This window comes from Patagioenas fasciata, chromosome 7 (genome assembly GCF_037038585.1).
Source record: "Patagioenas fasciata isolate bPatFas1 chromosome 7, bPatFas1.hap1, whole genome shotgun sequence".
Taxonomy (NCBI): Eukaryota; Metazoa; Chordata; class Aves; order Columbiformes; family Columbidae; genus Patagioenas; species Patagioenas fasciata.
In genome coordinates, this window is record NC_092526.1 from 22,394,437 (window position 1) to 22,408,389 (window position 13,953).

The 13,953-nt window shown below is 39.7% G+C and overlaps 1 protein-coding gene across 7 annotated transcripts in view; it reads left to right on the forward strand.

The window, feature by feature from the left end:
• ITGA6 (integrin subunit alpha 6) overlaps positions 1-13,953 on the forward strand; it is a 133,963-nt gene that overhangs the window by 105,167 nt on the left and 14,843 nt on the right. For 5 of the 7 annotated variants that reach the window (XM_071811083.1, XM_071811082.1, XM_071811081.1 and 2 more), the window contains exons 2-10: positions 4,227-4,354; positions 4,772-4,851; positions 6,627-6,882; positions 8,307-8,438; positions 9,634-9,750; positions 10,745-10,955; positions 11,422-11,615; positions 11,750-11,838; positions 12,525-12,652. In XM_071811083.1, the coding sequence (XP_071667184.1) occupies positions 4,783-4,851; positions 6,627-6,882; positions 8,307-8,438; positions 9,634-9,750; positions 10,745-10,955; positions 11,422-11,615; positions 11,750-11,838; positions 12,525-12,652 (1,196 nt within the window). In that variant the 5' untranslated portion in view covers positions 4,227-4,354; positions 4,772-4,782. The remainder of the gene's footprint in view (positions 1-4,226; positions 4,355-4,771; positions 4,852-6,626; positions 6,883-8,306; positions 8,439-9,633; positions 9,751-10,744; positions 10,956-11,421; positions 11,616-11,749; positions 11,839-12,524; positions 12,653-13,953) is intronic. The other 2 variants (XM_065840474.2, XM_065840475.2) reach the window with 1 other exon arrangement.

Genomic DNA, 13,953 nt, shown 5'->3' on the forward strand with positions numbered 1-13,953 from the left:
GAGGTCTGAGTTGTGCTCAGCGTAACTGATGAAATGGAGTTTTTCTTGGCTCAGCTGTTCTGTTCAGGTGTAACGTAATGTTGCAGTGAGGTGGGGTGGGTGTAGCTGTGCCCCAGGGTTATGGGGGATGTTGTGCTGTGGCAGTCCCTCTGTCTTGGGGGGGGCTCATGCCCATCCCTGTTGCACATTTTAGCTGCAGCTCACACATGCAGGTACAGCTGGGGTCACTGGCTTCTGCGCAATGCAGCACCATCCACTTGAGCCAAAATTGCATCTCACTGAGGTCAGTTAGTTAAACCGGTGTTCCATACCAATCCTGGAGCTCTAATCCTAAAGGATTATCTCAAATTTGGCCATGAATCTGGGGTTGTAAGAGAGTAAATCTGTCCCTGGAAACCAGCAGATGCTCATAATTGGCAGTGGGACGTCAGTCATTATCATGTATCTCCAAGAAGTAATTAAGATAAAGCAATAATTAATCTCATTCTAACCAATAGAGCAACAGGACTGATTTATTTGGTTTGAAATTAGAATTTTAGTTTGAAATTGGAAAGCACATGTTTTAATTATGAGCATTATAGTTTTGTGCCAGAGTATGAGACAATTCTGATTTTTTTTCCAGCATTGTCGTGTGATAGACACTTCTTTCAATCTATAGAAATGTAATTAACTATTAGTAGAAGTTTATTTAACATCCCTGCCGTCTGATTGGCTCAGGGAAAACCTAATCAGTTTATAGTATATATTTAAGCTAGATGAATGGGGAAAATCAGGATTCAAGTAGTATGAAGCATCTGATTCTCTAATTTACATGAGAAATCATGACTTTTGTGTGTGTGTCCGAATTTTGGCTCCTATGCCTAGCATTAGATGCTACATAATCATAGCTAAAATAATCAAAAGCTGAGGCTCCAACAGGAACTGGTGCTCAAACATGTTCAGTGTGTTGTACGGCTGAGCTTCTGTTCCCTCCATAGTAATAAGGTGAACTTGCTGTGGGATAGAAAATCAGTACAATGTCCACATGTCAGAGTCTCTGAGGTTTTCATCTTTGACTCTGCAGTCTTGACAGTTGGGACGTTACTTTGGTATCTAAGTATGCATTCTGGAGCCTGACTTTGGGCATTGAGAGCTGAATTGAAAGTAGTGACTGTAGCCCTCCTACACCTTCAGGGAGAAGTCCCAGTGAATAAAATGAGTCGTACTGTGATCAGAGCTGGAGAGAAATGAAGACCCTAGTTTTGTCAGTCTTCATTTGCGGAGCAAGTTACTTGGTTTTAATCTTAGTGTTTCATCTGCGAATAAAGGAGATAGCAATAGCTGGAAGAGCATCTCCTCATCCCCCTTACCTCTTTCCTTTTGCAGAAAGGTTTTGCTTGCCACTGGGAAAGCTAAAACGGAACATGCATAGCTGCAGAAAAACCTAACCCGTTTTTGGTGTAATGAGCTCAAACTTGATTAAAATTCTTTTATTAAAACACAGCCAAATAAGTAGCTATACAGTAATGACTGGAATGTGTCCTCAGTCTGGAAGGACTCTGCTGAGCACGTAGCACAGCTCAGCGTACAAGCTGATTCATTTGGACTGCTGCAGTCATGCTGAAATTCACACTGGTGCAGGCTCCGTGTCATACATCCTTAGTTTTGTGCACACTTTCATAAGTGAACTAATTTGGCTTCTGTAATAGAATTCTGATTTTTCAAATGTACATCTTGAACAGTAGGCATGGTGAATAGCAGCTCTGTTGATCACAAGTCAGAATGTACTTGATGGGATTTTTATGTTTTGCTTGATTCATTCAGACAAAGGTTAGATGCATGTGACTTTCTTACTTACAATCCTAATACTGCTGATAATCCTCGTAACGTTTATAATCCTCATCACCTTTAGTAACCTGTGGTGCAGAACCTGGAACCTTCGGTTTAGTCTTCTCTGCTGTGGTCTTTGGGGCAGATAAGTAGTGAAGAAGTACAAAGGAGTTACACCACTTCTTAACACATCTTTGGCTGCTACTTGAAAATACATTTCAGTATTTACCATAGTATCTACCTAACTGATCTCATCCTTGGCAAGCGCCTGCACATAGTTTGTGGTACTGTTGGACTGTGTTGTGAATAAGGACTTGCAGTGATGTGCCCAACAGGATTAAAGATTTTTGTGTTTGATGAGCCTTGAAGACTGGTGACGAGATTCCTGACAAAAGTTCTTTGAAGTCTGGAGGGTTTCAAATAAGTCTACTTTGAAATACTTTGTTTACAGTGAAAAATAACATATGCAAAATTAGGAGAAAATAACTTATGCAAGATTCGGATGGCAGTTTGGGCACTGGGCAAAAGCTAAGGTCATCTCTTTCCTTTGAGATCATGTTGGACGGACACTTTTTTTTAAAAGAAGACTGGACAATTGCGTTGTTCATCTGTTGATCTCAACAGGTGTTTGTTTGAGATGCCATTGAATATTTGGGGCATCTTATGTCAGATGTCACATCTTTCCACTTCATTTTCTGTTGGTGATGCTGTTTATTCCCTGATGCCTCAGCAGGTCTTCCCTTCAGCTGAATTGTCATCAAGATTGTGGTCACATCATGGAGTGTTGTAAAAGGTATCATTTGGCTGGGAAGTGGATGTAGTCTGGCTATCCCACAGAAAAGAACAGGGCTGTAATTTTCCTGATCGAGCACCACTGCTCTCAGTTGTGTGCAGATGGGTGAATTAAACCAAATTAAGTATTTCAATTCCAGAAGCTTTTACTTGTGTTCATAATATTGAAACAAAAGATTTCTGATCAAATTTCCTTTAAGTGAAATTCAATACATCATTTTTACTCCACAAGCCTTGAATGAAAATGTAGAAATAATAAAAATTTCTATATGTTAGGAAATCAATGCCTCTACTTTCTTAAATTTATGGTTGTTAATATTAAAAAAAAAAAAACAAAACAAAACCAAAAACAACCGAGAGAGAGAAGAAATAAACCTCATTTGTCTTTCCCGGGGGATAACAGAACTGGGAGAAAATTTATCTATTCCCATGTTAGGAATAGCTCAGAAACAGATGCTTTGCTTAAGAGATTAGAGTTAAATGCACTGTTGCCAAAATTAGAAAATGAAGTTATTAATGGCCTTTCTAAAAGCGTGGTTGTTTAGATTACAAACTCTTGTGATGAGTGCTATGTTTCTGAAAAAATCTTTGAAAAAGATGCCAGACATGTGTAGGGGGAAAAGAAGGAAACACTTTAAACCAAAACCCACCCACACTGGTTGTCCTGATTTTATATATGTATCATTCAAAAGCAAATATTTTACCTGAAGGTTTCACCACTCAGGATGTTACCTTCATGAAGGCAAGTTATGGATTGTGGGAGAATTTATTTCTATAAAAATGGTGAAAATTTGGGCTGTTTCACAGTACACATGTAATTTTCTGTTTTTAAAAAACGTGTGTTTTCTTAGAATACATCCATTTAATTTTGCATCTCACTAGTGACATTGAATAAACATTTTTGTAATAACAAAAATGATGTTTTGATCTTAGCTGATCCAGTCTTAACTGTTAGATATAAATAAAAGCGGGTCTCGTTTTTAGTAAGAAAAGCATTCTGAGGGGCAGCAGTGTGCTTTGTCCCACTGCCACTATCAAGCATGCAGAAGAGCTTTTCTCTCAAGAGCAAAACTCTATAGCTGAAGCCTTAATGGGGATCCGAGTTCTTCTTTGAGCCTCGTGGGTACAACTGTAGTACCAGGTTTGCCCTCCTGGACACCGTGTTGTCAGAGATCTCCTCTTTCAAATGTTTTGTACCTGGGCCAGGAAGCACATGGAGTCTGGTTCAGCACCCACTCACCCACTGTACCTGCTGTGTTGCACCTGTCCACGTGCTGTTCTCTTGTCCGTGTTTTTTCAGCTGAGCATGATGTTTCTTGTTTCTTCCATAAACTGTTGTGTACTGGTTATTAGTTTCAGCAGCTGGAGAGGCAGCTGTTCTTTGTGTGTATGTGATGCTTCAAAGAAAACTAGACAATGAGAGTTTTTTGACTGAAACTATTACTGCTTTATAGCCCCGCGCCTTTTTTAAAGGAATGGTGTGCTGATGTAGCTTTTGATCCACCTTCAAATGTTTACACGTCAAACCTCTAGCAACGTGGTAAAAGCACTTCCTGATTATGTTGCCTTCCTTTTCCTAATACAACCTCTGCAGATCTCTTGAAATGATTTCTGTTTCCCTGCAGATTGCTGGTTGGAGCTCCTCGGGAAAAGGCCTTTCCATCCCAACAAGCCAACAGAACAGGAGGGCTGTACAGCTGTGACATTGCGTCTCCAAACACACGCTGCACACGCGTCATATTTGATGAAGAGAGTAAGTTCTTCGGCGCTTTTGTTTTGGATTGAAACAGTTGTCTGCTTTTTCTTATTTGATGTGGTCCTTTCCAAAGGCAGCGTATCAGCCAGCTGCTTCTATGGATGTATACATAGCTTGATTTACATCAGAATAAGTTGTAGCTTAATTGCTAAGATAGCACGAGATGCTTAAATCTTGGTAGATCTGGATGTTCTTACTCTTTTGTAAATTGATGTGACATGAAGTAATACGCTACAAGTGTTTAATAAAATGGATGTTGTCAAGTGATAAAATGTACAGACACTGCCACCTGCAGACTGTCTCATGTACTGTATGAAGTGCCTGTCCTGACAGGGGCTTCAAAAAATAAAAAGAGAAAAGAAAAAAAAACTAGTTAACTGTTAATATTTGGAGCTGTATTATGATACTTTGCAGCTGACCCGAAGATGGAGAGTAAAGAAGACCAATGGATGGGTGTAACTGTCCAAAGTCAGGGGCCAGGAGGAAATGTGGTGGTAAGTCTAAGGGACTAACTTATAAAAACAGTTTGGATTGATGGTAAATGTTCTGAATGGTCTGTGTTTCTATGTGTCTGTCTGAATGATAACTTTCCTATGTTTACTCCTGTGCTTTTTTGTAAGTAAGGACTTAAATGTCTCTGACAAAGTAAGACACTTGAGATTGTAAAAGCTTTAAATAAATTCTCTAACTGTGAGTTAGGCTTTCTTTATATTCTTTGTAACAACCATCTAGCATGGACAATTCATTTTCAGGGTGTCCACAAATGTTTTTGTGATAAATACATTCTTTCTTTTAGATACTACTAGCTACAGAAATAGGAAAGATAATGTGATAAGGTTGTAAAAGTAGCAGGCTGTCATCAGCCTGTTTTCCAGAATGATCAGCCTCACTTAAACTTTAATCAGGGACTTTGGCTGGTTTGCTCCTATGAATGAATGCAGCCATTGCACTGCAGTGAGACTAGTAGTTATTCTTTATTTTGTACAATACAGGAGTTACCAAAGAATGTTACTTTTTCAGTGCTTTCTCAGTTAAAGAAGCCACTCATGGTGCTGAAGGATACCAGCTACATCATAAAATGGGTGTGCGGTGAAACTTCCTCATCTAATGATATTCTTGCAAGTTAATGTCACTGCTTCCCGAACCGGAGGCAGGCAGCTTCAGGGTGTGAATCTGGAGTTATTTAAGGACATAGAGGCAGTAATAGCTTGCTTCAGTTTGCCTCAGAGCCTGAAGTGGGGAAGAGCAGATGGAAGAGGGTCCTGCTCATTGAATTATTAAGTCATTAACTAATGCTGTATTTTCTGAGAAAGAACTTTTCTTTGTAAGTCATAAGTGGGAAATGCACTTACTAGAGGAGGTGTGGGCAGCCTGAAGCACTGTCCAGCAGGGCAGTGCTGGAGTGCTCTAAGCGTGGAGCCTCTGGGTGTTCGCTTAATATTTAAGCCTGGGAAGAGTATGTCAGTTGAGAAACCTGGCTTGCTTGTGCTTGTCACACACCTACTGCAATCTGGTTCCCCAAAAACCACTGCTGGCAAAGGGGTTTGATTATTCCACCTATTTTTACAGTGGGTTAGTGGTTACACCACTTAACACAGTGGCTCTTCATCCTTTGTGTTAAGTATTTGATTGAAATTCTGTTCTGAGGTGAACAGTCTAAAAGGTTAAGGAACAGGTTGTGCTCCATGCAGCTGCTGTGTCCCAGTGACAGTTATCCCGTAAGTGGAACATGCAACATAGGAAGTGGATAGCTCTCCCCTTCGCTGGAAAAGCTTTCAGCCTCTACTTTGTGGCACTTTTCTGGAAGGAGTGAGTTGTGAATAGTCTGAGGTAGATGGTGGTTGAACTACCTTCTCATGTCCTGCACAAGTGTGTAAGTCATTTAACTCTGACAGCTGCAGGGAAGCACAGCCACTTCTTTGTTTGTGAGAGATAGTGTGATTCTCCCCTCACCTCTCGAAAGAGAAGGGTTAAGTATCAGGGAAGGCTTTACCGCTAAAAAACGTAAATCCCACAGAGTAGAAGGACTTAGCCATTGAACCTTCCTTGGCCATTAAGCTGGTTGCTCTGACTTGTATCTGTAGATGCCCAGCCTTTCCCATATGTTGCCCATGGGGAACAGCGGACTGTCTGTGCATTGCAACACAAATGTCTCTATAAGGTGACTTACAGCATTGCTAGTCTGAAGTATTGCTAGAGACCAGCCTGCTTTGATGACTTGCATACAAACATACTGAAAGCATCACTTACTATTTCTTCTGTCTTGCAGACATGTGCACATCGCTATGAGAAAAGGCAGTATGTAAACACAGTGCAGGAAACCCGGGATATCATTGGAAGGTGCTATGTGCTGAGCCAGGATCTCACTATTAAGGATGATATGGATAATGGAGTATGGAGTTTTTGTGATGGTCGTTTAAGAGGCCATGAGAAGTTTGGTTCCTGTCAGCAAGGTGTTGCTGCTACTTTTACTAGAGACTATCATTATATTGTGTTTGGTGCCCCAGGCACTTACAATTGGAAAGGTACGACCTGGCTTCCTTCCTGCCTACCCTTCCCATTTCCTCTGAGATTACTCCCAAGGGTTGCATCCTAATGATTTTGCCGTTTTCACAAAATGCTATGCTCCTGTATCAAAAATATTTTCTGAAGTTCCTTTGAGTATCTTTGAGGGAGCACTTATGAATGGATAACAGACGGTTGCACATATGTACAGCAAATTTTTCCCTTATGGTGGAATTGAGTGCTTGCTTTTAGACTTCCAAACGGAAAAAATTACTAAATTATTTTAAAGTTATTTGACCAGCCTTTTTTCCTGCATTTGAGCAGATGTTAGATATGGCAGTATTCTCTGCTTAGTTCTTTATGAAGCCTGTGGAAAGTAGCACTTCCCTGGAGGATTACAGGGAGATGACTGAACAGAGCAGTACTACATGTGTTCATATCCATGGCCCATGGATATCCACGTAAAATTCTATGGATAATCCGTCTGAATAAGAGCCAAGTACTCTATATCATCGAGGAGATATTCCAAAACTTAAAGGGAAAACACGCCATAGATTTTGTCTGTTAGTTTATATTGAGAAGTATCTAAACGCTCAGCTCTGTCTCTTTTGTCTTAAAGCGATTTTTCCCATTGCACTTCATTACACCAACAGCTGTAAATACTTCCCTCTTCAGAACATCTGATCCTGGAACCATTAGGGTTTTTCCCCTTGTACACCTGTGCCTGCTATATGAACCATGCAAAATCTTTGAGTTAAGCTCTGGCACAGGGTGTGCTTCAGTGAAAACTTAATCTTCCATGTATCTGTCAACAAAATCTGACCAAGCTGAAACAGCATATTGAGTTCAGATACTGTTTTACTGTAATTGCAGAGAAGCGCTGTGACAGTATATCAGTCATAAGAGTACCTTTTGTATTGTAGAAAAACACGTTTGTGCTTGCCAAAATATTAAATGTGCCTGTTGATAAAAGGGAAGCACACATTTTTTTTTCAAACAATAGCTCTTTTCCCCTTATATAATGTTTTATAAATACATCGCTGGTGTTTGTCATAGCTGAACAGTAGATTTGTTGGTTTGTTTATTCTCCTGTGTACTTACCTCTCTTTTAAGAGAAGATTTATGAGTTTAAGAACTGTGGGACAAGGGTGGTTTCTGACAAAGCTGGTCCCATGTTTTTGTTGAGAATTTTTTAGTATCCCATGTTTTCCAGATCATTGCATGGCCTTTCTGTAGAGCGGTGTGAGATTTTGGCACACAGGCAGAACTTACAGATTCATGGCCTTTTGAAAACACTTTCACCCAGTGCACTATTTTTGTGTTTGTCCCATTTAAGCAGCAGTCGTTGTCTTATTCATCGTAATTAATATCAGTTGGAAAGCATTTATGTTCTTTTTCTCCCTTACCATTCATTAGCTTTTATTTTATCATTTCATTTCTTCAGGGGTGGTTCGTGCAGAGCAAAAGAATCAGACATTTTATGATCTGGGTATCTTTGATGATGGGCCTTATGAAGTCGGTGATGAGAGCCGCCAAGATAAGAATCTAGTTCCTGTTCCAGCTAACAGTTACTTAGGTAGGATTAAGTACATATGGTAAATCTCTTTAGGCTTCTTAACCATTCGTGATCTCAGCCTGGTACAATGATACAAAATGGGAGCAGAAAATCCCTCATTTGTGGACCCTAAAATGTGCTAACTGTTTTGGATAACTGACATCTCCCTCCACCTTTATGGGCCAGTTTTAAGTATAAGATGATGCTCTGCTGATGTACCTAGAAGAGCTGTGATGAGAACCTGCAGATGCGCAGGGGGTGATTACAATTGCTCTAATGGTAAGTATGGTGTATGGATCCTTTGGCACAAGGTCTCTGCCATGTGGTGTCAGAGGATTTATGAAAATTTGAGTTTCTGTTCAGGCCACAGTTTTTCTCTCCTGGTAGGTGAGTGCAAGTTTTTATTCTTAAAGTTTTTAAAACTGCAGTGTCCTTTTCCCAGGCCCTCAAAGTACCATAATGGGACTAGTGTTTGGAATTTAAGTGTGTGTGTATGTTGTAAGAGGTGAGGCTTTTGCACTTTGTGCACACACAAAAGCCGAAATATGTCCTTAGGCCAGTGACTGGTACTGTATCCCAGTGAGATATGTTGGTGCAGATAAAAGGCTACGTTGCATTATTGGAAAGGCCTCAAGTGTAAAGAACCTTCTGTTCTAGTGCAGATTTCTGTGGTGTATTGATCCACTGCTTTTGGTGTATGCAATGAATACAATTTTGATAACTTGAAACTGGAATTTGTGTGTGTGGTAGAAAGCTGAAGAGATAGGAAGGGCATTGCTAATGTAAAAAGTAAAAGCAAGTCAAGATGATGGCCAACTTACAGCTATGTATCTGTTAGAAAAAACAGAACATAAATTTCCTTTAAATATGAGCAGTAATTACTGGGTGGAAAAAAAAAAAAAAGAAGTCATAAGAGCTTCCATTAAAATGACAAGCTGATAGCCTTTTCTGGTGAACTAAGAATTGGTAAGGAGAGGAGTGCTGTGGAAGTGTCTGTTGCTGTGAACAGAGTAATACTGACTTTTTGCAGTTTCAGAATAAATGCATTTATCTCCTAAACGTAAATGCTGCCCTTGTCACAATCAAAACCACTTCCAGGCCAGCCCGCTGTCCACTGGCATTACTGTTCCCTGTGTTCAGGCAGGAAATGAGCATGATTATAGCTGCTTCGCTTAACTACTTTATTTTCTCTTCAATCTTTCACTCCTGTTTACAGGTCTTCTATTTTTGACAGCTGTATCTGATACTCACCCAGATCAGTTTGTGTACAAAACTTTGCCTCCTGGCACACAGGTGGACAAATCGGACGATGTAATGAGGAATAGCTACTTAGGTTTGTGGCCACTTGTGGTGGCAGCATCTGGTCAGACATAATATCCAGATCTTTGACATGATTCTCTCCCCTCCATCCCTCCCCATTTCAAATACATTCCAAGTAGAAGCATGTAAAAACAGGGATTCAGATGAAGAGTAGCTTGCAAAATAACCTGGCTTCAGAGAAGCTCTGATTTGTCACGCATTTCTCCAGACCCTCTCATCCCTCCCTGAGATGGGACTCTCCGAATTTTTCTGAAACTGTCTCATTGTGAATTGCTGTAATTGAGAATTTCCATACTAGTGGCGAAGTGTTTCAGAAGGGAGAAGTTTTACGTTCTGGCTGGTAGCTTTATTCCTTACAACATGTGTAACTTGCTACTTTGCCCATCATTGGATATGTGGGTATATGCACTATATTCTATTAACTCAGTTTTTAATGTTTTTTTTTTTTTTTTTTTTAAATGTATTGACTTTTATAAAGAATTCGTAAGACTAAATTTGTTTGAACATGTCCTTCAGGGCTGCATTAAATCAAAATCGTCAATTTCACCATCGCTGTGTAAGGTGATTCTCAAATACTTTATACATCACTCATATAAAATACTGTGCTTGTGCTGCACACTTTGCATGTTGCAATTGCATGGCATTGACTTGTACTTAGGAAGTTTTACAATAATTTATCTGGAGGTGAAATACTTGAGCTATATTCAAGTGGTAAGGTCTAGTCATGATCTTGTATTTGGTGTCCGTGAAAAGTAGATCTGAGCGAGCAATGAAATAATAGTTTTGTGGGGAAAATACTTAAATGTCATGTTCAGAGAAGTGTAGATTTGTAAACATGCATCCACTGGTCCAAATAGAAATGGAGACTTCTCAGTATATCATGTTCTCTTTTAGTTAAACCTTCTATTCAATATACCACTTTAATATAGTAGGGGAATTTATTTTTGCTATTAACAATGCAAGGCGTAAGTTTGTTTGTTTATATTTTATTCCTTCCTCTGTTAAAGGTTTCTCTTTGGACTCTGGTAAAGGAATTGTCTCCCAAGATGAGATGACTTTTGTGTCTGGTGCCCCAAGAGCCAACCACAGTGGAGCAGTTGTTTTACTGAAAAAAGAGAAGAATCAGAGAGCACTTTCACTGGAGCACATGTTTGAGGGAGAAGGACTGGCCTCTTCTTTTGGCTATGATGTTGCTGTTGTGGATCTCAACAGTGATGGGTATGGCCTTGGTTAACTCCTGCTGCCCATGTAACGAAGGATGGTGGTCTGGTTTGTTTCTGCTTTGGTTTTTGACATTAGAAATACAAGGAATGCCAAATCCCATCTTCCATGTTTTGCTGGAGGAGGTGGCAACATCTCACAGAACCAGTGAGGACACAGTCTACATTTCTAATTGTAGAAGAGTTTTATTTAGATTTAAACAATTGTGTAAACAAAGAAAGAATAAATAAATCTCATGCCCAAAGCAAGCCCTAGGAGATCCTTGTATGTCTGTCATGAAGGGACTGTAATCCGGTTGTCGTACCAGCGGAGTTGTTGTTGCTCAACCAGTTTAACGTGCTTTTTAGTCTTTGTTCAGCAGCTCTCTGGCTGGCTGACCTCCAGACCAGTCTGAACTGATCAGGTATTTTTCACCGTTCTTCTGTAAAAACACTGGGTTTTTTGTTTTTTCTTTAATTCTAAGATGGCAAGACATTGTTGTTGGAGCCCCGCAGTACTTTGACAGAAGTGGCGATATTGGTGGTGCTGTGTACATCTACATTAACCGGCAAGGCAAATGGGAAGGAGTAAAACCTGTTCGCTTAAATGGAACCACTGACTCCATGTTTGGTCTTGCAGTTGAAAATGTTGGGGACATTAATCAGGATGGATATCCAGGTGAGCAGAAAACAATTTCAGTAAAAATGTATGTGACTTTTTGCTGATGCCAGACTTGGCACATCTTACCCTTATAATTGCAAGCTGCAGAACGAGCAAGAATGATTTTAGGTGTTGCAACTTATTTTCAACAGATATTGCAGTAGGGGCTCCATATGATGGTTTTGGCAAAGTATACATTTATCATGGATCCAAGAATGGAATAAATACAAAACCAGCACAGGTAATGAAATAACCTTTATTGTTTATAATTAGTCTTGCACAAAATGAAGGAAAAAGTTGCAGAAAAGTTACAGGACTCTTCAAAGATTGCACTGCTGACCAGGAAGATTAGGAGTTATTGATTTTAATACACATCTTTCCTTCTGGAGCAGTCATTTGGCACCACTAACATATACGGAAGGAAAAAGGCATGTAGAAGTGTACTTTTTTTTTTTTTTTTTTAAGAAATTTGGGGGTTTGAAAATAGTTTCTTCATTTTCTCTTTCACTACTACTACTACGCTTTTTAAATAAAGTTGCTTATGCCGTTTTGTTTTTTTCTTGAGGATGACTGTTCAGTCTGCAAGGTGAGAAGGGAACTTGATTACACTTTCTAGAACACTGTTAGAATACTTTCCAGAATGTTTTCAGTTTCAAGTGCCTATACTGCATAAATATTATGAACAAAGATAAGCTTGGAAACATTTCTATGTAAAACAGCCCTTTCTTGTACTCATTGGTATTGCAAAGTAACTTACTGGAAGAAAAACAATCTTGGCACTTCAGTGACATTTACCTCAACACAGAGGCCCTATTACCTTCTGTCTCTTCTGTTTTCCTGGCCATAAGACAATGATGTTTACTTGTTACTTATTATACTGTTATAGCTTTGATATGTCTGAATTCCCTCAATCTGTTTGCTCTTTAGATTCTTGATGGTGAAAAAACAGGCACCCATTTCTTTGGTTATTCTATTGCTGGAAACATGGACCTGGATAAAAATTCCTACCCTGATATTGCTGTTGGTTCCCTTTCAGATTCTGTATCTGTGTTCAGGTATTATATACAGAACTGTAACTAATTACACTAAGGGTTTGGTTTTAGTTTTTTAAAAACAAACTGCTTGGAAGTAACAAAACGCTGTTTGGCCTGGAGTGTATTTTTTCTTCTAGAAGTTTGAAATTCTGCAGGATTTTTTTTTTTTTAAATTCACAATTTATTATTTTTTTTTTTTTTTAATCCCTCTCTTCTTGTGGAGAGGCTGCCCTGCAATAACTACAGGGCACAAGGGTGAATGTTGGATAGTGAGTTGGAGCGCTGATGTGTGCAGTGTAATTGTACCTCAGCTTTGCTCTGTGGTAACTTACTTGCATGCCCATGTCCTTTGATGGAATTAAGGGTGATAAGAAAAGTTAACTGATACGTTTGCTAGAGCTTTTGTTTGCTGATGTTATATAAATCTAATCCTGCTTTATTGAAGATTGAGCGAAACAAAACAAACCCCCTATTTCATTAGGGAGGATCCAGAAGCAGTGATGGGTATGGCCTTGCTGAGGTTGCAGTGGGGTCCAGGAAACAGCCGTGAGGAAGTGCTTGCAGACAGGATCCTTTGGATTGCTGTAGCACGTGCCTTAATTAGGCATGAGGTTACCATCTTTTACAGCCCTCTGCTTTTTTCCCAGTTCAATGTACTGTCATGTTGAATCACTGGTAATGAGCAGGAAGAGGCCTGTTCCCTCATCAGAGCTGTGGATCCTGCATCAAGTTCAAGTCTGTGGTGGTTTCTGTCAGGTCCCAAAGGAAGCGGAGCAGAAACTCCACAACTGGTTATCTCAGTCTTGGGGATGAAAAACAACTCTGCCTTTCAGGCAGAATGACCTTTCCTACCATTTTTTTATGATCCCATCTCTTACGATATAGTATCTGTGTATGTAGTCGGAATGTTCTTAAATACACTGAAAAAGCACCCAGCAAAAGCAGCTAATACTGTGTGTGGGGAAGAGAACAGAGTAGATGAATGGTAATTAGTTAGATTATGAAGTGTTCTGCTTACTCAAAAGGAGCTTTAATCATTTGCTGATAAGGGCAGTACAAAAACTTCTACAAAGGTGAGAACGAAAACCTTTATGGTGAGGAGCAGTGGAAGGGGGGGCCCAGCTAAAAGACATTTGCTAGAAAAGGAGGGAGTGGCTTACTGGGCATTTTAAACAGCCCTTAAATGCTTTGATGAAAGCAGAGTCAGCTCATTCATTTGTTCATGTGGAGTGTCCTTTCTTGTCCCTCTCAAAAAGGAAGAGAAAGGAAAAGTTGTCAGGCTGAATTATGGTTACAGCCCATGTGCGGAGGAGACGGGAAAT